The following is a 26,229-nucleotide window of genomic DNA, read 5'->3' on the forward strand; positions in this document are numbered from 1 at the left end:
TTTTTTTGTTGATGAATTTTGTAAAAAAGATGAAGAGATCAACACTATTGACGTAAGAGTCACTTTACTGCGAGGAATAATTTACAATAAGAAAGTAATAATGTTGACTGTTAATGATGAATGTAAAAGAACACGATTTGTCTATTATCACGACTAATGTGGTACAGTGTATTACATGCAAATCACTCAAACGAGAAAAATTATTCAGTAATATGTTATAGTATATTTTATGACCATAATGGAATTGTAGTGTACTGTTTAACAGAAGGAACATACATAAATTAATAATGTTGTACGCTGTAAAATACTTCATGTATAATAAGGAGCAGAAGGCTGTAAAATGGATGCTATTGCTACAAATCAAAGCATTGGGTCAAGGGTGAAGGTTGACAGTAAATTTTAAAAAGCGATAACACAAATGGTCATGATGGCTGAGAGTGAAATGTTTCTGCCACGAAAAAAAAAAAAAAAAACTATTACCATAATAACTATGTGATGTTAGTACTCCCAATTTCTTGACAGCAGAAATGAGAAAAATGTTCAATAACCGGTAAAATTAAGAGTGAAATGGTTTTGAGAAATAGCCTGTCACCAGGATTTGAACCCAGGCATATGTAATCAAGGTGTTACACCAAGCACCAGTGTCACTACAAACTATAAATTGGTACTTGGTTTGTTTCCTCCTGAATCTTCCACGAGGGATATTAACTAGGAGGTCTCAGTGAAGTGGTGGTGCTGTTTAATTGGTTTGGACAAGGTGCTTGCTGTTTATTTACGTTAACAATAGACTGCGATAGGGTATTCCATGTTCTAATAGTTCTGGGGAAAAAAGATTGCTGGTAGACTGTGGATGAAGTTTGTGGAACTATTAAACTGTTTGCTGTGTCCTCTTCTGGCCCTTTGACATTATAACTCTACTCATATAAAACAGAAAACAGAAGCATATGGACAATTTCAGAAGTGTGGGGTCAAAGGTAGGCCTTATAGGTCAATGTTGCCTCATATTATTGATGTTGCAGGGGTCAATTGACCTCCCTGACCCTACATTCAGCGCATCCAAAATATATTCAGCAGCACTATAGGTTTAGTTCAAGGAAACAGATTTACACTGAAATAATTTAAAGCTTTTTATTTGTGCGTTATAGATAGTAGATAATTAAATCAACTTGTGAATCATTGGAAGGGGAGTGGAATAATGGAGGAAAGGGCAGCTGGTATTATATTCACTGAACCGTGACAGCATATGGCCGACAACCATGTTGTATCCAAAAAAAGAATAAAAAGACAGGATGTAAGGGTGAATAATTATAGCCATATTAAAGCGCCTTCAATACAATACTACCATTAGAACAACATTTAGAACATTTTTAAAAAAAATGGAGAGAAAAAAAATAAATAGAGTATTTGGAACCTGGGGAAATATTCCCTGGTACTTGTTTTTGTTCTAAAGTAATTAATGTTTCTCTTGTCACATAAATATTCACAATAATATTTTATTTGTTTTATAGTTTACAAAAGTATTCAACTTCTTGCAGTTAGATTATGAATATGAAAAGATAGGCTGAAAATAGTCTTTATAAAATATAGTTATTTTTTAATAAGAATTTGTCACAATTTATGGTGGACATTGGACATTTGACAGTGGACAGTTGACCTTTCATAGTGGACAACAGATCCACCAACTCTTTTGCCACTCTTTGGAACACTTAAAGGCGATGTGCTGTTTTAAATGTTGCTTTCAATATAATTAATTTTATTAGCTCGATAGAATATAGAATTTAAATTTAGGTTTCATTATGACCATACATAATTTTTAATTTTTTAAAATAAATCAATATTAATATAATGTACAAGAACTATACATACATGACTAGATACTGTAATCTATATTCCTTTTTTTCCTTCAAAATATTGTATATTTATAAGCAAATGTTGCTCCATTATAACTCTGGTCTTTATTTTTAAGAACCTCTAATACGAATATCTAATGTAAAGAAGATCTAAATGTATATACTGCCGTACAGTGGCACCCCTTCCTTTGAGACACCCCTATAAAAGGGAAACTTTTCCATATAATAACAATATATGTTTTAATAATATGGCCAACCCCTACCTCTATTAAGGAAGCAGCCCTATTAACAGTGGCGTAACCCATAGGCCACTGGTTTAACACTCCCAAGGGGCCCTCCAGCGTTTAGCCAGTGAGCACTCATAGTCATTACAACACTGCCTATTAGTGGGACACTATATGTGTCCTAAAGCAGTATAAGTAATGTCTTCATGTATCGGGCCTACACGCATTTTATAAATTTATGACCTCATGATCATGAATTTGATACTTAAATTCATGAATGTTCCTCACATGATTGTCATATACAGATAATGATTTATTTTAATGTTTTTTTTTATTTAACCTCTGTCTACAACTTTATGTGACAAAAAATTGTGTTGTGCCCATATATGGAAATGATGATGTCATATTACTACCATATTTGGGCCTATCACGACACTATTATATTTTATTTAGAATACAGTGTACCGCAAACCTAATTTTAATAGGTTATAATAAACTAAGGGACCAAATTTGTACCCAGTTTTGCCCATCTTGTGTGGCAAACACAAAAACACAAAAGTCTCTAATAGTACAAAAGTTTCTTGAAAAACGCATCTCCATTTGTATTACTAAAACAATTTAAATCTTGTGATATCATTGATCGAAAATTTCGAAGGAGAACAAATGTACAGGTTTGATCTGCTTTGTTTAATACTCAATAATGACAGGTCATAGAAAATTGGGACCTACCATAATATTGATAACACAAAAAAAAAACAAAAAACAGTAGTTTACTCATGCTAGGTAGATAGTAGTGAGTAAATATATATATTCTTGTGTCTCTGATGTATATGATCTAAGCCGACTTGATGACTAATCCATAGAATGCAATATAAGTGAATATATATATATAAATTCCTGTGTCTCAGATGTATATGATCTAAGCTGACTTGATGACTAAGTCGTAGAATGCAATATAAGTGAATATATGTATATCTATGTGTCTCCGATGTATCTGATCCACGTCGGCATGATGACTAAGCCTTAGAATGCAATTTATCTGTTCATCTTAAGCTACGATTTAGAATTCTCATTTTTATTGCAACTGTAAGTCGGCACCTCTGGGAAATTGTATCCACAGTGATCAATTTCAAAGCTTGGATGTAATAGTTTTATGTTATTTGTACAGAAAATAGTTTAATTGGCTAGTATTGCCGTCGCTGGATTGATAAGTGTAGGTTGAAGTTCCAAGGCTTTTCTTAGAAGTATGAGACATTTGCTATAATTAAGCGACAACTTTACCACACTTTACCTAGCACGCAGTTTACGAAGAGTTCAACTTATAACTTATTTAAATAATATTAATGGTTAAATTGCTGATAAGGAGTTGCGGTAGTCACCATTATACAGAAAGCAGCTATGAGCACTCACTGGCTAAACCCTGGGGCCCAAAGGCTTAAGGGGTCTCAGAGCATGAGCAGCCCCAACGTTGGAGGGCCCTTTGCCCCCTGCGTTACGCCACTGACAGAAAGGCCCAGATTCAATTCTTAGTAAGAACAACTAAATGACTAAGTGACTGGTTGAAAAATATTGGGGAGGATAATGCGGCAAGACCACCCTACAACATAATGCTGAGGCTTAGCATCAAAGAACTGCCTACAGTAATATCTCATTCCTTATTTTCAGAAACAATAATGGGACTCACCTTTTCCTTTAATGCCGATATGGAGATAAAAGGAAGGTCAAACAAGAAGTTTAAACACGTTTTTCTTTGACCACATTCTTAAAAGAATCGAGGAAGTGTATTGCAAAGTGGAATTTTGTTTTTGAATTACGATATTATTTTTTATTTCCACTATACAGCAAACTAATTAATGAATCTGCTGATAGAGGGTTGTATTCTGCCACCTCTAATGTCTATGCAAATTAAGGGTGATATAGGACGAGGTTAAAAGCAGATACCGATTTGGAAAGTACTTTTTTAAAGATATTATTCAAATAAATGGTCACTCATCTTTTTTAAAAATTAATACTTCTCTTTTAATTTACAAAATAATAGTTATTTCCTTTTTTATTTTGTCTGTTAACTTAATCTTTCTCAAGATCTTTTTCTCAAAATATTCTTCAATAGAGGGCGCTAGACCTAATATTTTAAATATCATAGTATTGCCTTTAATATATTTCTGTTGCATATGATAACCTAAAGTACAAATGATTTTCCAGATGTTTTAATATTTATGTAGATTAAAAAAATGAAATATATACATTAAATGAGGTATATAAGTAATAAAATAACTTTTTTAAATTTTTAAATACCTGAGATTTCTTTTGGTAAAAGGTCATTTATTGACCTGTGTGAATCTTGTACACTATCTCATTTAAATAAACGTTTCTTTAATGTCTCTCTGGTTTTAGATTTTTAGATCAGCTTGGATTAAGTAAATCCCTTAATATCTGTTCTAAGTTAATCCTTTTAAATGCATCATCTTTCTTTATTGTTACAGCTTGTGCTTCTTTCCTCTCAGTGAACGCACGTGATTGGTGGAGATCAACTGCATATGTTATGTTATGCTTACTAGCTGAACGAATGAACGATCCGTTTGCAGAAACCGTGACCATCTCCAAAGCATCTCCAGTACCGAAAATGATCTAAAATTTTATCAAAAATAGAGTTATGTCATGGATGCAGTAGAATATCCCACAATACAATTTCATTGATACAAAGAGTACCCACAGTGCAATATGTTATGGATGCTTCAAAGTAGAGTATCCCACAATGCAATATGTCATGGATACTCACAATGCAATATTATATCATGGATAAAGTAGAGTATCCCACAATGCAATAATGTCATGAATAACCCACAAGGCAGAGTGTAATTTATTATTAACCTTTGGCCTTTCCTTGATCTTATTACTCCATCCCAACTCCTGTGTTCTTTTTGATACACAGTCATCAACAATTCTGACTTTTGTTAGCAGCATCTTGGCTCTGGCTTGTTCCATTGGACCTGCAACATTGCCGACAATGTCTTTGTAGATTGTAATGGCTGTTGAACAGGCAAATAGTTGTTTACCTGAAGAAAGAGAAGGGGAAATGACATCACAAACAATAATTGATCATCAATTGACTTTGCAAATTGCGTGGAATTAGAAAGCACCCACCAAGTAACTATGCCTGGCTTTACAAATACCTTTTAGAATGTCATAAAGTGCGGTCAGTTGAGGGTGATGCCTTTCCTCTATTGCCTGATCATTTATCAAAAGGCATTCTGGGTAATCAAACCAACATCCGTTATGGGTAAGATTGCTGGTCATTGCTATCATGGTTGATACGTCCAAATTCACCCGATTTCGCCGTGGGTCACCAGCATGTATGACCTTTAGCTGAGAAGTAAATACAAATGATTTTAAACCGACGAAATTCCTTATAGGTTATGTTCCAATACTCAGTTTAGTAACTAACCTCAGTAACTAACCTCTTTTAAAACTGACCAATCAAAACAGGGAACGTCGATTCTATGGTCATCTGTATTGCTTAAGACATGGCCGTGTGTTGCTATACCCACAGATTCCAGTTCACCTATTTTTACAGAAATATGATTTTAAATTGATCATTTTTCACCATACATATTTTCCATTCATAAAATTTAAATTACTAATTAGTTCATTGTGAATTCAACCTTATATATGCTAACCTTTGACCTCAGAAGGTAAACCCTTGAGAAACATAACATGTACTTTTGGGACGATGAACTTGACTGGATTAGAGGAAGCAAAGTTGTTGTATTCTAGAGCCTGTTCAACTATATCTTTATCGCCATAATCACCCTCACCTGCAAAAAATTAAACATTCATACTTTATTTTAATTAGCTCATTATGTATTCGAGAATGTAAAATGTTTTTATAATCTTGTATCTTTTCGTTAGTATTTGGATTTAAGCTTATTTCACAATATAATTTCATAATAACCTTATTGATTACTGTATACTAGATAGTACTCTAGATTTAAAACATGCATGCGCAATGCAATAAGTTTCTTTTCCAACACCGTTTCATGGCGCTATGGTTTGTTCAAATATATAAAAATAATTGCACCTTGCCAGACTCTGTACAGTGCATGTCCTCTTCTGGCAGTTACCTTTACCCAGATGGCACCATGATTGGCAATGACATCAATGACCAGTGTCTTCTGATTCCCCTTCTCATCTGTGGCATGCTTAGCGGAGAAGATGTCACTGACACCTGGAAGACTTTCAGCAGCAGAAAGCACTGCCTCCAAATGGGTGAGGTTGGTACTTTGCAACTGGTTCTCTTTCAACTCGACATCTCCACTTTGTAGCTGAAAGAAATAAAATAGTTCAGATGTGTGCCACAATTTTAGGCCTATCAGTAATGGGCCTATACTTAGCTTCTTTTCCAGTACATGTGACTTACAGTGTGTAGGAAGTTGAGTTCTGCTTTAATTCTTTTACTCAGTTTAGGAACGCTTCGTACAGAGGGTTCCTTCGATTGAAGTTGATCCGCTCGTTGTATCAGCTCATGAGCTTTATCAATAAGTGGTTGAATTGATTCCATATTTTCTGAAAAATATTGTAACAATAAATTTGTAAACTTGGAGGAGATACCTTTAGACTTAGAGTAGACCATTTACTCCATGAGTAGACCGGTGCTACATTTTCTACTACTACTAGTCTACTGGAAAAACGTCCAAGACTCTATACTAGAGAGGCAGACATATACATCCTGATGGATTGAACACAACCTCCCTAAAGCGGGTGATTAATTTAGTTAATAATCTATAGGCCTATAATTGCCCTATTACATACTATTGCATCATGAAGAACACTGAATAAGACAATTTTGTTTATCCCGGAAAATTCATTTGCTGCCCTCTTTTTGACTTGTACTTTAATTCCTCACGTGATTCTTAGAAATCCAATCAAATCGAAATGAAAATGAACTCTAACAATCTAACAGTTATGAAACGATTCTAACAAAACTAAAGAGGGCTCATTTCCCGCGTTTATGTTTTGTTTCAGGAGCGTGTTCTTTGTGCATTATAGGCCTATCTTTACAATACGGTAACGTCGCAGGGTACGAAAAGTAAAATATTTCGTGCCAATAAAACCACCATCAGAATGCCTAAAGCAGCAAACAACGATGTACCGAAAACGGCAGAAGCTAAAAAGAGAAGAAGAAAACCCAACAAGAAAAATGAGGATGGCGTCTCAGATGGGAAGAAAGTCAAAATGGAGACATATCTTACCCCTGGGGAAGAAGTGGAAAAAATCGTGAGTTCACATTGATCGGGTCACCAATTATCGGCCGGATGCTGTGTGAGATTATTTTTGCACCAAGTCTAAAACCCCCTTATGCACCCATACCTAGCGACTATTTATCCAAATATTACTTGGATAAGCAGGTATAATACTTATTTCTTCAAGAAGTTTAAAAATCCCTCCAAATTTAAACTTATTTTATGGTGTTGTCGTGAACTATAATAATGACATAAACACAAAGTGATTTACTTTTCGTTTACCTAGCTATGTACTCGCCGCCGCGTATCATTCATTGGCCGGCTGAACGGTTTTATTCGTACAGCTGTATTCTCAATAAGAATAAGAATAATAATGACACCATGTTTTATTTGTGTTTATTGTGGGCTGTGTAGTATTGTTGTTAATTAATCAAATTTAAATGGTAGGCATGCCTACACTGTCACTAGTCTATGTGTGTATATATGATTAAATTAGTGAATATCTACTAGGGGGCCTATTTACTAAATTATTATTGATAAAACAAAGTATCTACCTATAATAATATAGGCCCTAGCTAGGCCTATCCACTTAAAAAAAAAGTTATCATATTTTAATACAGAGTTGAGTACCCACCACTGAAATTAGTTTGTGTATTTACTATGTTATATATATATATATATATTTTTTAATTATATAATTATAATTTCATTGGTTTAACCAGGAAGTACAAATAATAATATGAACAGTACTGTCATCAACTAGACTAGATAATACATTTTTAACATAAGATTTGATTTCAGCTTTGATGACTGACAGAAGGGCCATGATTATGTGAATAATATAATATGATATCATCATTCTTTTACCCACACCCAAAGACCACAGTCAGTACAGTAAGGTATCTCACATTGGTACATGGAATAATAATACGCATGATGTACATCTTTGCTAACTAGATGCTAACCGTATTAGCCAACATGCATCCAATGTACAGTATCCACCTTCCCTCTCCAAAGACATGCATCCATATTCCATATTATTGAATTCAATGATCAACACTATACCCTTCTATTGACTTCTAGGTGCAGTATAATGCTCTGTCTACAAACTTTATGTGACAACAAAATATGATGTGCCCATATATGGTCATGATGATATCATATCACTACCATATTTGTGCATATCACTACCACATTTGGACACATTTTGTCAAACTAGTTTGATATTGTAGACAGAGCTTAAAACATGTTACATAATTGTAAGTCTACATTGGCATGGCACTTTCTTGAGAATATTCTATATAATTCAATGTACTATAGTGTGCTCATTAGAAATATTGGTGCATTCAATTAAGGAAATGGTATTGATTTTGACAAAGATAAGACTCTGGTTATGTTAATGACAAAATCAATATAACTACAGAATCCAGCTAAACTTCACTAAGGAACTCCTATTCTATGCTGTATATATTGTAGAATTGTGCTAGGCCTACTGTAGGTAGATGATGGCTAGGACACTACTTTCAAAGTCTTCCAACCACCTAAGTTTAATGTATTCCACAGTACTTCAATCAAAGTACTGTTTTTTTTTAAACCCATAACTTTCTGCTACCTGCCCTTCCTTTCTTTATCTATATAATAGTATATCTGTGGATGCATTGGAACTCAGCTGAATTAAAATATGTTTATTACACAGGTCCCTGCATTATGTCCATGTCCATAATGTAGAATTTACCTCCATGGTATGTTGTAGAAAACTCAATTGGCCAGCAGCCTCCTTCCACCATTTTTAGATCTATCTCTTTTTAGAACTTTATTCAGCTATTTTGTTTTTTAAATGTTCACTCAAATAGTTAATCTGCCTATGTACACTGTAGTTCATTAATAAATGTTACTTTAAAGACTTTTTATGTTCTTTAAATTTACATGTAACCCTTGGATTATTTTGGTGTATTTTATGACAGTAACAGAATAAGATAAAAGTATTTTACCTACAGTACTGTACTGTACATCTACACACAAAAACACTGTTTCATTTGGTACAATGTTCCATTATCCTCAATTCTATAGGATATTAATTTTTCAGACAATACAGAGTTTATTTTTCTTTATTGTTGGTGTTCTGTTTTTGTGTTGAATAGGAACAGTTGCATTCATCATTGCCCTTCATCCCTATTCAGTAATATGACTCCATTGTTCATATCCAAACATAATTGCCATCTGGACCCTACCACTGTGTCTTGATATATACCATTTGTACAGTACTACTGAATTTGATTTATAAGTTTTGCCCATTGTAGGAATGCATTACTATTTATTACAATCACTGTGTCTGTGAGAAAAAAGTGAGACAAGCCATTATTATTAAATATTTTGAACTTTATATGTAATCTGTATCAGAGTGAAATTTAACTATTCCCTGCTAATACTATCAACAGAGTTTTTAGGGCAGAGGCAGCAGATACTTTCCGGGCATTTCCATGAGAAATGGACAAAAATGTACATGACCTGAAAATTTCATTCTCAAAATATCATAAATGTTATACCTTTCCTGCATTACATATAAGTTATATTTCTACAGTATAAACAAAAAGAATTATCGTAATTTCTTTATTTCTTGAAAATATGAAAATAGCGACATTATTTTAACTAAAGCACTAAATTAACGCGAGTTACAGAAGCATAAAGTTTTTCTCTGTATACTGTAATTCCTTAGATTTCCTTTAATCTTCTTAAATTGTAACAAAAAGCCTGGTCTACCCTAACTTATTAGCGGACCCTATGTTTACCACGTTTCAAGTTTCAATTTAACTAGACATGAACTCGTCACCGTGATGTTCGGGTTAAACTTATTTGAAAGTTAAAAATCTTCAATCAATGTAAAAAAATATCTTCAATATGAACATGTCGAGTGTGAAGTAAAAAGATTTTCTTGCGAATTATTCATAAGACAAATGTTTTATTGGTAATGATTAATGAATTTTAACAGATGTGACCTTGGTAGGGCGTTGACATGCGAGCAAACCCTGTACATCATGGTCTAGTAAGACTAGTTAATGGAAAATGTACTTAACAAAGCCATTATGATAATAACATGGCCGTAGATATAACCAGACAAGCATTCATTTTATAGTGCAAAAATTAATCTTAAATTTTTACTGTTTAAAGTTTAAACAATAATTTAATTGATAAGACTAAGTAAGTGCGAATGCAATGTTGAAATGAGAATTAAATCAAAATAATTTGATGTGTACATCTCTTAAAACATGCATTATTAAATTAATGTTATCGTTTCAGATTCTTCATTAATTAATATTCAGTACAGTATTTATATTACTTTAAAATTTGTTCTGTGCCTGTTAATTTAGTAATGATTTAAATAGATAGATGTCTGTAGGCTACACTTGAAATTATATAATTATAAACCAAAAGATTTGATCTTTATTCAATTAAGTCGTTTTAATAAAAAAAATTATTTTTTATATTTTCAGAGATTAAAGGGGTCCACAGTTACAGGAGAACTACTTTTTTGTGGTGGAACCAATTGGGATTTGACGGGGCGCAGCCAGGTACCAAAGCATGCCAGAATGCCTGGTAGCTCACCAGTCGGTGGCCGCAACCTTTGGTCACCTCACCGCTTGTCTGCACTCTCAGGGATTCGTGTTAAGGCAGTGTTTTCTGGCCCTGTAGCTTGTCACACTCTGCTGATCACAGAAGAAGGCTTAGCTATGAGTTGGGGTAAGTCACATTTCTTTGTTCATTTATACCTAATTGCATAGTCTATATCATGCCTAGCTTACCTGTTTAAACGGACAATAGCCCGTGCTCTCCAGAGGGAGGGCTTTAGATACGAAAGTGAAAAGTTCCTAGAACACCCCTGTATTATAATGGACCAGTCCGCAACCATGCCCTCATATGGGAACGTGGTGGTTTGTGTATTTTTTAATGTTCTGCAATAAAAATTCTGTTGTGGTTTCAGGTCGTAACGATAAGGAGCAACTAGGGCACGGTGATGCGGTACGAAGGGACAATCCCACAGTCATTGAAACGCTAAAAGATTACACAATTGTGGAGGCTGCGTGTGGACGTAATCACACTCTATGTTTGACAAGTAAGTACATCAGATGCTTTGCTTACAGCTACCCCATGGATGTAGGCTTTTATCAACAGCTTAGGGTGGCTACCAACAAAGTTAAAGATAGGTTCTGCCAATGAAGTTAATATGGCTGTTTTGTCTTATTTTATTTTATTTCAACTACAGCGAAAAATTATATTATAGGATGCCTTAAAAATATTTAGATATAAATATATGTTAAAACACATAAAAATACAATATGAAACATACAAAAATGGCAAAATTAAATAGCTTTAAGAACTTTAGTAAAAACTGACAAACTGTCGATAGTTATTGCACACCTCAAACCTAACTGATCTATTTTAACCAACAGATGAAGGAGAGGTATTTGCATTTGGTGAGAATAAGTTTGGCCAACTTGGTCTTGGATTCCAATGTGAAGGAAATAAAGAGGACAAGACGTCCATTGGTGTACCGCAGAAGGTTTGGCAAAACTTCATTGTCTAGTTTCAACCTCTTTATTTTTCTATGTAGGAATTTACAATTGAGAATTTGGAAATGTTTTGAAGTTAGGTGTATACATGGAGGTATAAAATAATAACTACATGGTCTACATAGGCAAATTTAATTGAGTATTGGAAAATGTTTTGAAATCTTATAGAAAATTAGTCGGATCTACACATTTACAATTGAGTATTTGGTGACATGTGAGCCGAGCGGTTAATACAGTGGAACCGTAGTTACGTAGCCATAACATCGGCAAGGGTTTCGAGGCTCACTCATGGTTCTGGTGGTAGAACGAGTCTTCTCGGATAAGGACTATATGTTCCAGTGTACACATCTGGCTCATGTGCACTTTAAAGAACCTATAGTACATCTTTCGAGACAAGTAGGGGTCACAGCCACTGGGTCCTCTGGGAGAGCAGTCTTTGACTGAAGAGGTCGCCCAGTATAAATAAAATATTTCAATTCAATGTTTGAGTTTTCTAAAGGATTTGGTCAGGTCTATGTATGCATTTACAATTGAGACATGTTGTCAAGTCTTATAGTAAATTTAAGACAGGTCTACGTAGACATTTACAAACTAGTATTGGAAGGCATGATTTGATTTGATTTGAATTTATTTGGAAAATCATCATAAAAAATACATACAAAGTGATAACATAAATTACGGACATTACAAATAATACATTTATAAAAGATTTTCCAGGATAGCCCAAAAAGCTTATCAGCTTATTTCCATTGGGATCCTTTTACAATCTAAAATAAAAAATACAAACATTACAAAGTATAGCATTAAATAGCATGCTTATTTTAACATGTTTGTCATTGGTTCTTGTTTTCAGATTCTATACGATGGTCAGCCAATTACAAAGGTAGCATGTGGCGGTGACTTCAGTATGGTTCTTGACCTCAAAGGTCGCCTCTACTCGTTCGGCCATCCAGAATACAGTCAATTAGGTAAAGTAATGTTGTGATAGTATGTGTTACAACCCCAAATTTAGAAACATTGGAAGCCATCACAATGATTTACTTGTAACCATGCAGAGATGTGTACTTTTTTCATTAAATTGTTTTCTTTTTATTTATGCAGGTCATAATAATGATGGCCAATACTTTGTAACGTCCAAGAAAGTGACCTTTGACTGCCAACTAGTACCAAAACGAATCCAGGTGTATATAGAACGAACTCGTGAAGGTCAAGTGAAGTCGCTGACCGGGGTTTTGATAAAGGATGTTGTATGTGGTGTTAACCATACTGTGAGTGAATATTTGTCCCCACTAATTATTAGTAATTTTAAGAGTATTGTGTGTATACAATAACCCCTCCTTTTAGAAAACTTAACTTTTGAAAATTTAATTTACACTTTTTGCAATTTGTAGGTTGCTCTAGACATCCAGAAGCGCGTGTTCACATGGGGTTTTGGTGGCTATGGCCGCCTGGGCCATCAAGGACCAAAGAATGAACCAGTACCTCGTTTATTAAAACCTTTTGACATGCCAAATAGAGGTGTAAAAAGCATCCACAGCGGATCGGCATACTCAATGGCTATAACAGAGACGGGTAAGTGTCGTACTGACGTGGTATACAGTTGACTCTACCAATACCGGACTCTCTGAAAACCAGAAACTCTCCTAATACCTGACTCTCTGAAAACCTGAAACTCTCCCAATACCAATATATCATTTTTATCATTATAAACACATTCCAAATACCAGACTTTCCCGGAAAACCAGACATATTTGGCCCAAAGGTGTCCGGCGGTATTGAGAAACTTGACTGTATTTTCATATATTTTTTATTGATACGAAATACTAAAAATGTATAGAAAGAAGTGGAAGGAATATTAACTATGGATTTAGCTTTTTTAACTCTATGCTAGGCCTACCTAACATAGATGTACAACAGCAAGGGCTAGTGACCAAACAACGTTTTATTTGTTGAAGTTTGATCATAAATTTAATGTTGATCTTACACCATAGTGCGTTGAAACTTATTGGGTGTGGATATATATAATAATAAGTTATGCCTCAGAGTTTGCTGTAGTTTGGAAATATATCGTAGAGAATGGGCTTGCAGTGTACTAGCGCCAGTGGAGTAGTGTAGACTTACTTACAATGCAATTTGAAGCTATAATGTACAATGCACTGATTTTGATCATTTATTCTTAAGTAAACTTGAAATATTGGCACTCAATTTTCATCTAAGGTATGCTGTTGGGCTTATCAGAACAGTTAGTTCTATTTTCAATGCAGACTGGTGCAATAAATGTACATTTCACTGATTATGATTTAATATTTATTTTAAAGTAAACTTAGATGTTAGATGTGTTCAAAAGTGTACATTTTATTTTCCTCTAAGGTATGCTGTTCTTTTGGGGTCAAGCCAAGACAACAGGTGAAGCAACCATGTACCCTAAGCCTGTACAAGACCTTATTGGTTGGAACATAAGGAGCATAGGATGCAGGTTTGTCTTGTGGGGAGGCTGAAATCTAGCCTAGCTTTACTATCATGCTGTTAGTACTTAAAATAGGTGTTGCACAATATTCGGTATAAATGTAAACGAACACCCGGAAGCAGTGGTCGTAGTTGCTGTTTTGAACTACATGTGTATGTTGGTCGTCCTGGAAGGTAGTCAATGTGTGGCTTTGATAATAATTAAAAAAATCTAACCCAACAATGTCGCACACTAGATTGTGATTAGATACCCACTATCCAGTCACACTACTAGGTCGGATTCGCATCGCCGATTGTGACTATTGTATAAAAACTATTAAGGCAACAATTGATAAATAACATTTATATGTACAGTATTTGATGATAAATCATTCAATTTTGATAAAGAAAAAAATTTATATTTTTGCTTCCATAGTAATCGTTCTATCGTAATAGCGGCAGATGAGAGCCTAATTAGTTGGGGGCCATCACCAACATACGGAGAATTGGGCTACGGCGAGAACGGACCACGCTCTTCCACCTGCGCAAAGGAGGTGAAGACAGTGGAGGGGATCTTCATACACAGCGTGGCTTGCGGGTTCGGTCACACAGTGATGATTGCTAGAGACGACGAGAAGGAAGAGGACAAGGAAAAGGTACAGAAGCTACCAGTGTTCTCGCCAACACAATAGAGGACGATGTTCTTGCAGTTATGGTTTGTGTTCTCAGAAATACAATTGGTGTGATGTAACACATTTGTAAATAGGAGTGCTATCTCTGCAACTTCTTAAAACATCTGGTGTTTCATTGATTATGTGAGACAAATTCAACTGAGTATGTGAGTATAAGATTGTGAGATTTTGCACTGATAATGTGAGATAATCTCACGGGCCATGTCAGACAAAATCATTGTGAGACTATCTCACTGATCTCTAATTATCAAACATGAAAAATGTGAAACAAACATTACGATCATGTTTGCTGATTGTGAGAAGTCAATTTCATGGGTTATATTAAATACCTCGCAAGACAAATCTTTTTGTGCGAGACAATCTCAGTGTATAAGGTAACTCTCGCGTATGCAAGACAATCTTACAAGGGTGCGAGAATAATTGTTTATGGTTCTCGTGGTGTACAATATTTGCCATTGGTTATATTATATACCTCACAAGACAAATCATTTTGTGCGAGACAATCTCGGCATATGAGGTAACTCTCGCGTATGCAAGACAATCTCACAAGGGTGCGAGAATAATTGTTTATGGTTCTCGTGGTGTACAAAGATTTGAAAACTGCAGCTTTACTCAAGTATTGAGTCAAAGAACATAGTGCAAAAAGTGCAACATATTTTTTTGCAAGTCCCCTTTTATTTCATTGAATAATAAATTCAACAACTTTACTAAAATAAACAACTCATCATATTATATGAATGCGAGTTGTAAATTTATTCAATATAAAGCAATCTGTTTTTTTGTACCTGTAACAGAAGTTATATAGACAGATTTACTAAAAAATAATTTTTTACTTTAAATTTATAAATAGTTACAACAATTCTTGCCGCTAATGTATAATTAACTCTAAATATAGGCCAAAATAAACATTTTTGTTGTCCGTCTTGCAAATTTCCCATGTTTTTTAAGCATTTGCAAGTATAGAGAGTGAGTTGTTATAAAGTATAATGTGTACATACGTAACTTTTTTGTAATTACTTTGTCTAGCATTCATTCCAGAGAGGTCGCTAAGCAACTGCTTAATGAACGAGCAACAGGCTAAGAATCTACTGTAAATATTTGATTAGTTTTTTCATAAAAGTTTTTACAGTTTCTGTGAAATGGCATTGCTTGTTTTTCTTTTTTCAATGTTCGTAAACAAATATTTGCCAGTCGCATCTTCTAGAACAACAAAAATATGCTGGTCCAAAAATGCCTCTTTTTAGAGTCAGCAGCAACCATATTCACCAGACTTGGGCTAAGGGTATTTCAGTATGCACTTTACTTACTAAAAAGTTTTAGGTCTTCGAAACCTTCAGAAAAATCAAAACAGTTTAAGCTCTGTCTACACTATCAAACTTTATGTGACCAAAAAATGTGATGTGCCCATATATGGACATGATGTCATATCACTACCATATTGGGTATATCACTACCATATTTGGGCACATCACTTTTTTTTTTTCTAAATAATTTGATCGTGTAGACAGAGCTTTAGGAGAGTAGACCGTACTCACCTAAATTTTGTTTTCAATGAAATAAGGTCAGTAGTTTGTTTTGGTACGAATATTTCCCTAATTGTGGCAACTAATTTATAAATGCACAGTTGTTGTAAATTAATAAAATATATATAAGTTATTAGAAACTAACCTAATATTCATATTCTACAGAATAGATAGTGGAATACTTAGAAAAACCATTTTACACACTGAAATTAGGTTGAAATTAATTTTTAAGTTGATAATATTAGTTGTTAATACTATTCTACATGCATGTAAAAATCGAAATAATATTTTTTGAAACAAGGATTGAGAAAAAGAGACTACGGCAACAGTTAACAGTGTGCTAAATATAACATTTAACAATTTAAATTATATTTAATGAAGTTACATTTGCCAATAATGTTTATGCTAGGCTGCTGCTGCTAGTTAGCCCTGTCTACCGCTAGTGTAAACTGTTTTAAAATACTTGAAAACGTTAAACTTTGAATACAGTTTAAGTCTGAGAATAACCAATTCTGATCAGCAAAGGGAACTTATTGAATATATACTGAACATTGTTTGTATATATTTGCAAGAATTTGCAGTAGAACACGTTCTTTGGGGACACTAAGGGGAACTCTATTAAAGGGGCACACTCTATTAAAGGGGCACACTCTATTAAAGGGGCACACTTGGTTGAGGGGACACACTTGGTTGAGGGGACACTCGGTTGGAGGGCACATTCTATTAAAGGGGCACACTCTATTGAAGGTGACACTCTGTTGAGGGGACACTGTTGGAGGGCACACTCTATTAAAGCGGCACACTCTATTAAAGGTGACACCCTATTAAGGGCACACTCTATTAAGGGGACACTCTATTGGGTCCTAAAGGTTTTACTGTATAACAATTTTTCCATGTTTGGTGCTTTTTAAGTCATTGCCTTGAACTAAATGGTCGATTACTTTTTTCCGAAGTGTGATAAATCATTTGACACACTTTGTGCTGTACATAAATTGGTAATTAAAAATGTTGTTTATTTAATAATAAGTTTAATTTTGTCTGCTGGCCAGTTTGTTACTTTCATGAAACACATTACCATAAATTTTGTAATTTCTGTAGATTCTTGTAAATGCATTGAAAATGATTCTAGTTCCATGTTTTTGTCAACTGTAAAAAATACTTTTATTTTCTATAGGCACAGTTGGCCATATGCCTTGTGTTCAAAGACAAAACCAGTGGTTTGGTCCACCTTGTCAATAAAACACACAAGGTATTGGGCAATATGCAACATTTCATTTCCAAACGATGACCGTGCCGATAGCTTCCACACCAAATATTGACTATCGGCATGGTTGACTGTGCCTATAGCTTCAACCGCCTGTGTATGTACAATCCATTCCAACCACCTGTAAATTTAAATATATGAATTTGTTCTACGGTTAATCTTCAGCTTTGGCCGTGTAAATTGGTATTATTTTTCAGCATATTGCGGATAGTGTGGCAGGCTGCTCACAGCTGACCAATACTTGCGACCTTTGGCCAGTAATAACATGGCTATAGCACAATGTCCATTTTACCAGTGTAAATGGGTGCTTATGTATTGCAACCTACATTTAAATTCATTTTTAACTAGTGTGAATGAATGCCAACTCACTTGCAAATCAGGTTTTGTGTATTAAATGAATTACCTCTCATGATTGGTCATAAATATACCAACTCTGTAGAACCAGCCAATCAATGGTCATGTTACAAAAACCAAATATATACATTGATGTATGTATAAAGTATATATATTTCTTTTCACTATTTAAGACAATAAATTTGAATGTTTTTGTACTTCAAATGGTCTCTTTATCTTTTATTCTGTTTGGTCCTTAAAACAAATATCGAAAAAGTAAACTTGAATTAATCTGATCAAAGAAACAAAATATTAAAAACAACTTTTTCTTTAAAATTACAGTATTCACTAAAACATAACTTTACATAGTTTTATTTCTTCATTAAATATATGTAATGAAGAAAATCATTAAAAAAAACTTTTGTTATGTTCGCCTATTTTTGCGATCAATGTAAATTCTTGTAAAAGACTGAATGTTGAATAATGTATTCCTGTACACCATCAACATTATTTGTTAAAATAACGATAGTGAGGCATTTAATGAATAGGCAAACTGCCTTAAAATGTGACATCAGAACAACTGATAATGAGAATATTTTCTCGAAACATGTCACATTTTGGTGGAATCATTCATGATCAGATCTACGATTTTGTGTATTCGATTGGGAAACCCTTGTAATTAATGTTACTTAACAAATGCTTGTTCATTCTAACTCAATGTTCAAAATACACGGGAAAAACTACATTACATTATAGTTCTCAATTAAATCGTCAAACATTATATTACTATTCTAGAAAAAAAAAATGTTTGCTAACTTCCCAAGGACTTGACAACGCTATGACTAGAGGGCGCTATACACAATATACATTAGTTACTAAATTAAAAAATGTGTATTGTAGGCCTATTCATTTTCTTTTCAGACATAGATATCCATAAATCAAGCCCGTAGCCAGGATTTTTACAGGTTTTTCTACAAAAGGGGCAGAAATCGTCATGATCTAGGCTAGTTAGGCATATTTATCATACAGTACTTTCACTGCTGATTTCTACCTTTAAACGGACGTATGATACGTTCCTCGTGTTTAACGGACGAACATAATGTTCCATGTGTTTACCGGGCGTACAGCAGACATTCTCGTGTGTTCAACGGCGGACGCACTGCAGCATGATCGCACATGACGAGTATAGTTGAAAAGGGCACTTCAGGAAAATGAGTTTAAACCTTTCCTGGCTATGGTCTTGCATAAATGTGCACATGACTACAAAGTTTTCATTTTTATATTATCCTATGATTCAATATATTAATTTTAATGTGTTTTTATTCATATATACTGTAATTGTTTATACCTCTTTGATGTTTTTTTCTCATTAATTTGTATTTATTGAAAAAAAAATCAAGATCAGAAAAAAATAACTATAAATTATTTTATGTCCAGATACAGAGAATTTATGAATAACCTGACTGTAAACAAATATTACATAATTTTTGTTCTTGACAAACTTACAAACTAGAAACTTAGCTATATACAAACTATTTTGCAATGTTAATTAATACTTAATTTAAATTCAAAATGAATTTTTGGAATAAAGTATGGTATAAAAACGAATTAGTGGAATACAGTACAGTAGAATGGCTGCACGAATGTTCATATATAAAAGTGCTCGAGTATTGCAATTTGTAGCCTGGTATGAAGGGTAGCCGAGTTGGTACCTCTTTTATATTCTAGTATTGTAGTTTATATCCTGATATGAAGGGTAGCCGAGTTGGTACTTCTTTTATGTTCTAGTATTGTAGTTTATATCCTGATATGAAGGTTAGCCGAGTTGGTATTTCTTTTATGTTGTAGTATTGTAATTTATATCCCGACATGAATGGTAGCCAAGTTGGTACTTCTTTTATGTTCTAGTATTGTAGTTTATATCCCGATATGAAGGGTAGACGAGTTGGTACCTCTTTTTGATATTCAAGATACTCCTCCCCGAAAAAGTTTAATAACGTGATCTCTTCGTCTTCTATACGTTCTTTGAAGAACTTCCAGGATGTGTATGCAAAGCCTATCGAACACAATGGATTGCATAGCGTGATCTAAAAAAATACAGATAAAATAGGATATTAATATAAGTTTATTTATATATTGTTTCAGCTTAGTAGACCAGGGAAAAGCGAGATTCCCTAAAGCTCTCTACACTATCAAACTAGTTTGACAAAAAAGTGTCATGTGCCCAAATATGGTAGTCCATATATGGGCACATCACATTTTTTTGACACATAAAGTTTGATAGTGTAGACGGAGCTTCAGTAGACTTGCCACATGTCTATATGTATTGTTTCTGTTTATATTTTTATAACTAGCTTAAATATGGGTATGACACGGCATGTGTGCCACTATTGAAAACAATTTTTATGGGCTCCTTAGGGTCTAGTTATTGTTTCTTTTTAAATAATAGCGCCACCACAGGGTGTTTTGATGGACTAGCTGAAGTATAGGTATGACACACCATGTGTGCCACTATTTTAAAATTTATTTATGGGCTGGACGTATAGGTAACTTAGTAGTCTGTAGTTAATATTGTTTCTATTTAAATAGCACCACCAGAGGATGTGTTGATGTTTGTAGCTCAAGTATAGGTATGACACGCCATGTGTGCCAAAATATTGTTCTCTTTACCAATATTAAGCCAAATGGCCATCTTTGAACTAGACTTTTGTTTATAGGTGTGTGCTGCAGTTCTTTCGGTGTTTAAATCTGTTACAGACTTTCTAATTTATCTTTCCACATTTTGTCCAATCAGTCACTTAAAAGTAAATTAATTGTTTATACCTGCGTCCCAACGCTCCAGTAAAACCAACCAACGTATGCTGGATGCCGTGACCATGAATACAGCCCGTGCGTTACTAGATGATGATCGTTAGCCTTCTCGAATTGAATATAATGATTAAAACTTTTACCGGCAGTCAACATGGCTGCTTTCCGCATGACTTCACCGACAATACTTAGTAGTAGACCAAAATAACTTATATACCAGTAATTTTTTAAACCTGAAATAAGAAATATAGTTATAGATTGATGGTAATATGTTAGGGTCAGAGTTCAAATCCCATTAATCACAGCATAGCTTCACTCCTCTCCCATATCATTGTTTTTGTTGGTAAACAAGTGTAAAGTAAATTAGTCTTCAATTAGAATTCCTATTATTTCGATCTGTAATTACAGGAGATTGTAGCATTTGCCCTGGATGTCTGTGGGGAAGGGGCTGGGGTGCAACGGCAAAAAGGCCTGATATTTCAACATTTTCTTAGCTCCAGCCCAACCATGGTGGGCTGGCTGGTCCCGTAGACTTACACTTTTGTTTCATATATCAATGTATAAGTGCAATTTCTGGGGACCTAGCAGCTCTATTTTTCAAAATTTTCTTATGTCAGCCCTAGTATTTCGTTTGCAATTGTCGCACCCCGAGAACAGCTTATGCCTCTGGATGTGTGCAACAGGACTTCAGAAAAGGATGGGTTCAGTTTTTTTGGAGGCCTTTGCCCTGACATTGGCTGAAATGATGATACTGTACATAAATAACTATAAAATCTATAGAGATTGTTTTTTTAATGCTTTGATTACCATAAACTTACCAGGAAAAAAGTATATTTCTATTATAAATTCTGAGCAGCTTGCCATAGCTGCCAAGTAGTATGCAACGCTCTGACTCAGTAGAAACGACTCAAGTGTTAAACTGTCCAAGTTATAAATAGATGTTGAGAAATATTCTGAAAAGTGGAAGAAGCTAAGCAGAGACCAGTACCAGCCAAATATCCTCCATGAGGTGGGTTGAATGCCTAGTGTTAGGCCTAAGCCAAATACCACTCCGAGCATACATGCTCTTACGGCTATCTGAAGATGAAATAAGTAATCAATAATTTAATTACTTTGAAATGATTTCAGTTTAAGTTGTATTTACATACGATGGAAATTTTGTTCCAAATCTTATTAATGGATCAAAGTTTAATTAATTTAATTAACGGTAAACACATACATTTTCTGATTTTTTTTGCTGGGGATTATTAAGCCCTAGCCTCCTACTAGGCATATTTTTCCTCCAGTATTATTGGGTCAACTCAATCTCCCTATCTTATTCAGGCCCGTAACCAGGGGGGGATCGGGGGGATCGTACGATCCCCCCGCTGAACAGCGAGTTCCGCTTGGCCTCCCACTTTTTTTTTGCTGGGCATACTAACACAACACAACGATTGTTCACTACAGGCCTAGTCAAGCATTAATAAATTTAATTAATATATATATATATATTTTAACTAAAATATAAAAACCTAACACTAAAATTTACAAGATAAGTTCTATTTGATAACTGCTGAACATCGTGGTTCTGGAGCTAGCGAGCTGTACACAGAGCATAGTTGTTTGCTTGACATAACAGGGTATTCCCCTACACAGGTCTCCGCGTGCGTGTGACGTGCCCAGCCAGCTGCTTGATAGAGAAAGCATGCAGCTCACACGCAAGTGCAAGATGCAACGGTTGAGTGAATTCAGAGATCATCTTAATTCCATGGTTTTTTACCTAAACACCACATGATGGTGAATATGCCTGTTAAAGTCTCAATGATACGATCCCTAATGTACCATGTTGTTGCTAGGAGGCTTGAAAGGAGGAGGGATCTAGTGTAATTTCGGTCGGCAAGAGAATGCCGTCCTCTGACAATATAAGGTCGGCAATTGAAATTTGTGGGCTGGTAATTACACCAACTTATAGTTCATAAACAAAAGAGAATAGCCGGAAATGCGATTTGCGGCCATAGGCCTATAGAGAAAAAAAAATCGAGGGTATGGTTCCAGTGGCGGATCTAGCGGGGGCGTATGGGGCGTAAAGTACAGGCAAGTTGTTAGCTTGCATTTGGTACCCTAGGTAAGTATCAGCTGCATGTTCCACATGTCGTAATTTGCGAGCTTTAGAGTGTTTGGTAAATGACATTATGAGATGTTTGTAAATCGTTTTAAACGACTTACAATGCGCTAGAACGTCAAAATTTCCAGGGGCCGTCGGCCCCTGGACCCCGACCGGGGGCCCTTGGCGGCCCCCTGGCCCCCAGCCAATGTTTGCTCGCTTCGCTCGCAAAGCTACGCCACCCCTATTTCAACATCCTGGATCCGCCCCTGGGTTCCACTAAAGAACTTAACGATCCACCCCGCCGTCAAACCTGGTTACGGCCCTGTTATTTATAGTTATAATACTGCACTTTTTAGGCTAGTAAACAGTAGCCCACTTACTAGGTCTGAGTGAGTTAGATTAGAGAGGCTAGCCTAGTGGTAGTAGTAGTAGATGCAATGCAATCCGAAATGTTTATTCCTAGGCCGACCTCGGAAAGTGAAGTAAGGTATAAATATATTTTGATCGCCCGACAGACACGTACGTTGTCGTGGAATGGTCCACGAACTTACCTGGTTGGCATATCGTTTTAGGGTTACAAACATCAACACGTAATTTACTGCAACATAAAGTAATATGCCCATTAATTTGTATTCACTGTATAAATTATTTATTTTGCTTTCGGTTGGTTTAACTAAATCGACAGCAAACGGTATGAGAAATGTCCCAGCCCCCTGACAAAACCATCGGAGGCTCACCCTTCCTTCCATTGGAATTACCGCCATTACTAATACTGCCCTCTGGAGTTTTTAAAAATAATAAGTACGTACTGACCATCCCTGCAATTTCGCGGAGAAAAAAAAGTACACAGGTGGTATTATGGTACAGGTATGTTGTACCAATGCAGGTGGCCCAATAACAACACACATAATATGAAAATGTACACTGAAGGAGAGCTGCTGAGGAGGCGAGAAAGGCCAGAGGGTTTGAATTTAACGTGAAAGTGACTACATCAAATGCTGGAAATGTAAGAATGATGTCGTTTATTTATTTGTAACATATTCGTCGGATACGTATACTGTATAGTAAGGCCATAAACCTTATTGTAGGTAAGTCAATAGACATTTATTGTTATTATTAGCCTGTAGTTAGCTATAATTTCGACGAATCGTAAATTAACCTTTCCATAGATAGAGCACAGTAACACAGTAATTGAAATCAAAGACGAATTTATTACACGTTTTACATGAATTCATGACGTGTTTCCGACTAAAGTATGAATTATTTATACACATGGATTCATTTATTTCAATCCCGACTCCATGGAACTATTAATTACATACTTAGCTATTATAATAATCATAATTCTAAATAACAACAAAAGCAATAACACAACAAAACCAACAACACAATAAAACAGAACAGCAAAAGCAAAATAACAACATAACCACCGCAAAACTGTTATAACACAACAAAACTAAATCACCCTCCATGATGATGAAAGTATACAATGTTTGATATACATAGATCATTTATGATAAGTCATAAAATAATATTGATACAACAACTCATCCGCTGGTAAACGATTACTAGTTACTCTGGTCACCATCTGTGTGTGACCAAGAAGTAGGCCTACATGATTGCTAATTAGACTTAGATCAAGACACAACTTTGCTCTGAATACTAGCTGCATTATTATGGGAGTATGTTTCCATACGTGTTTGATCCAAAAAATGACTGGGGTAATAATAATTTGTATGTAACAATAAACATATTACATTAATGCAACAACTCCTTGTTTGACTTACACTTTTGTTTTAATTTAAAGCAACAGAAATTTAAAAGCAGGACCATATCATTTTTTTTATTTTGAGGTCAGCTTTATAGATGTAATCTATTATATTTGCATGTTACATTATATACAAAGTGCTTACGTACTACATTATATTACTGCTTAACTCCTCCCTAGAATTAGAACAAGGCTAAATACATGGCTACAGTCGCGTTAGGTGCTCAAGTTAGTGTTTACCGACCGACCGACCAACCGGCCGACATAGTGAGCTGTAGAATCGCGTTGCACGCGACTAAAAAGATATGACGATGGCACCTTTTATCTGTCACAGGTTGAAGGGGGTAGGCCTACATCGGAGATATAACATTTCTGACTGGATGATTATTAATTTTATTAGTTAGGCTTGTATATAATCATGATGTATGATTTACAATTTTACAAAAAATAAAAGCAATTTATTTTTTGTAGCGTTTGTAACGTTTGTAATTCTTACATACAGTTACATATGCATGATTTTTTATCTTGTTTTTTAGGTTTTGGCGTTGGAATAGGTTTTGGAATTGGAATAGGTTTTGGAATTGGAATAGGTTTTGGAGTTGGAATAGGTTTTGGAGTTTCTATGTAAGTAATAAGATATTCTGGATAAACCTGATGGTTATCAAACACCACAAAAATACTTGGATTAGCGACATCATCAACACAAGAGTCATACAAGCCCTTTGACTCATTGTTTGGGTCTTTAACTGGTGGCCGGCGCATCTCTTTCGTGCCAACTGTGTAGCTACCAACAAGAACTCTTGCAACAAACATCCTCTTTACACCAGCACTGTCTTTTTCAGCGTAATCATTGGAATACTTTGCTGACTTTGCAAAATAAGCTCCATGTCCATACTTATGACCAACTCGTGTACCACCCAAGCGAAAATCGAAATTCTGACAACAGATGTTTTCTACTTTATCTGTAGTTGTTCCATGAAATAGTTGAAGCTCTTTAACCTCTCTACAATTGTTTTCATTCATCATGGCTTCTTTTTGCCTTAAATAAAAAAACAAATTTAAGAAAATTGTTGAAAAGATAGTAAAAATAATATACATTTTTAAATTCCTGCGCAAACATTGACACTTGACTTAAAATTGTACGCCAAAAAAAAAATGTTTGTACTCCTCTCGCCCATAAATGTTTCTTTAAGGTTTCATGAAGCTTAAGCCGAAATACATGAATTTCAACATTTACTAAATTTAAACTGTCCTGAAAATGCTGAAACACTTGAAAAATATATTTAAATATTATTTTACCGAGAAAATGCTTCCCAGATCAGCACATTTTGAACTCGTTCCAGCTGTTTTATTTTTTCTTCTGGAAGACTCTTTTTAAACAATTCGGATATTTCTTTGTATTCTGCGGTGCTCGCATGTAAAACTTGT

At 34.8% G+C, this 26,229-nt stretch overlaps 3 protein-coding genes across 5 annotated transcripts; 1 reads left to right on the forward strand and 2 right to left on the reverse strand.

Annotated features, from left to right (window-relative positions):
* Positions 1-4,068: 4,068 nt before the first annotated feature.
* On the reverse strand, positions 4,069-6,963 carry LOC144834953 (UPF0415 protein C7orf25 homolog). Of its 2 annotated transcripts, XM_078689952.1 has the most exons (8): positions 6,884-6,963; positions 6,492-6,637; positions 6,153-6,396; positions 5,752-5,889; positions 5,533-5,636; positions 5,248-5,440; positions 4,946-5,130; positions 4,070-4,702 (listed from the first exon to the last, which is right to left on the reverse strand). In XM_078689952.1, exons 2-8 carry the CDS (start codon positions 6,630-6,632, stop codon positions 4,478-4,480), a joined length of 1,230 nt encoding a protein of 409 aa, XP_078546078.1. In that variant the 5' UTR covers positions 6,633-6,637; positions 6,884-6,963; the 3' UTR covers positions 4,070-4,477. The 2 variants fall into 2 exon arrangements, with proteins under 2 accessions (XP_078546077.1, XP_078546078.1); XM_078689951.1 differs by lacking the exon at positions 6,884-6,963 and having other exon boundaries at positions 4,069-4,702; positions 6,492-6,683.
* A 116-nt stretch (positions 6,964-7,079) lies between these two features.
* On the forward strand, positions 7,080-18,364 carry LOC144835932 (protein RCC2-like). Its single transcript, XM_078691061.1, has 10 exons — positions 7,080-7,348; positions 10,806-11,052; positions 11,294-11,425; positions 11,763-11,872; positions 12,736-12,850; positions 12,984-13,150; positions 13,274-13,454; positions 14,253-14,358; positions 14,764-16,419; positions 16,581-18,364. Exons 1-9 carry the CDS (start codon positions 7,196-7,198, stop codon positions 15,017-15,019), a joined length of 1,467 nt encoding a protein of 488 aa, XP_078547187.1. The 5' UTR covers positions 7,080-7,195; the 3' UTR covers positions 15,020-16,419; positions 16,581-18,364.
* A 1,081-nt stretch (positions 18,365-19,445) lies between these two features.
* LOC144835933 (protein-S-isoprenylcysteine O-methyltransferase-like) lies at positions 19,446-23,787 on the reverse strand. 2 transcript variants are annotated; one of them, XM_078691064.1, is made up of 5 exons: positions 23,585-23,787; positions 21,766-22,024; positions 20,963-21,180; positions 20,075-20,226; positions 19,446-19,954 (listed from the first exon to the last, which is right to left on the reverse strand). In XM_078691064.1, the coding sequence occupies exons 1-5, from the start codon at positions 23,780-23,782 to the stop codon at positions 19,924-19,926; spliced, it is 858 nt and encodes a 285-aa protein (XP_078547190.1). In that variant the 5' UTR covers positions 23,783-23,787; the 3' UTR covers positions 19,446-19,923. The 2 variants fall into 2 exon arrangements, with proteins under 2 accessions (XP_078547190.1, XP_078547188.1); XM_078691062.1 differs by having other exon boundaries at positions 19,446-20,226.
* Between the last annotated feature and the right edge of the window lie 2,442 nt (positions 23,788-26,229).

The sequence above is a fragment of the Antedon bifida genome, chromosome 2 (assembly GCF_963402885.1).
Source record: "Antedon bifida chromosome 2, ecAntBifi1.1, whole genome shotgun sequence".
In the NCBI taxonomy this organism is placed as follows: Eukaryota; Metazoa; Echinodermata; class Crinoidea; order Comatulida; family Antedonidae; genus Antedon; species Antedon bifida.

What these genes read in the sequence shown, in the direction of transcription:
- LOC144834953 (XM_078689951.1), bottom strand. Translation starts at nt 6,632, where the DNA reads ATGGAATCAATTCAACCACTTATTGATAAAGCTCATGAGCTGATACAA. An exon ending in TTTACCTTCTGAGGTCAAAG is followed by an intron (nt 5,637 to 5,751) that starts GTTAGCATATAT and finishes CTGTAAAAATAG; the next exon opens with GTGAACTGGAATCTGTGGGT. An exon ending in AGATCAAGGAAAGGCCAAAG is followed by an intron (nt 4,703 to 4,945) that starts GTTAATAATAAA and finishes ATAAAATTTTAG; the next exon opens with ATCATTTTCGGTACTGGAGA.
- LOC144835932 (XM_078691061.1), top strand. Translation starts at nt 7,196, where the DNA reads ATGCCTAAAGCAGCAAACAACGATGTACCGAAAACGGCAGAAGCTAAA. An exon ending in GGGAAGAAGTGGAAAAAATC is followed by an intron (nt 7,349 to 10,805) that starts GTGAGTTCACAT and finishes TTATATTTTCAG; the next exon opens with AGATTAAAGGGGTCCACAGT. An exon ending in CCATTGGTGTACCGCAGAAG is followed by an intron (nt 11,873 to 12,735) that starts GTTTGGCAAAAC and finishes TCTTGTTTTCAG; the next exon opens with ATTCTATACGATGGTCAGCC.
- LOC144835933 (XM_078691064.1), bottom strand. Translation starts at nt 23,782, where the DNA reads ATGGAAGGAAGGGTGAGCCTCCGATGGTTTTGTCAGGGGGCTGGGACA. An exon ending in TAAAACGATATGCCAACCAG is followed by an intron (nt 22,025 to 23,584) that starts GTAAGTTCGTGG and finishes TTTCATCTTCAG; the next exon opens with ATAGCCGTAAGAGCATGTAT. An exon ending in GAGGTACCAACTCGTCTACC is followed by an intron (nt 19,955 to 20,074) that starts CTTCATATCGGG and finishes AACTCGGCTAAC; the next exon opens with CTTCATATCAGGATATAAAC.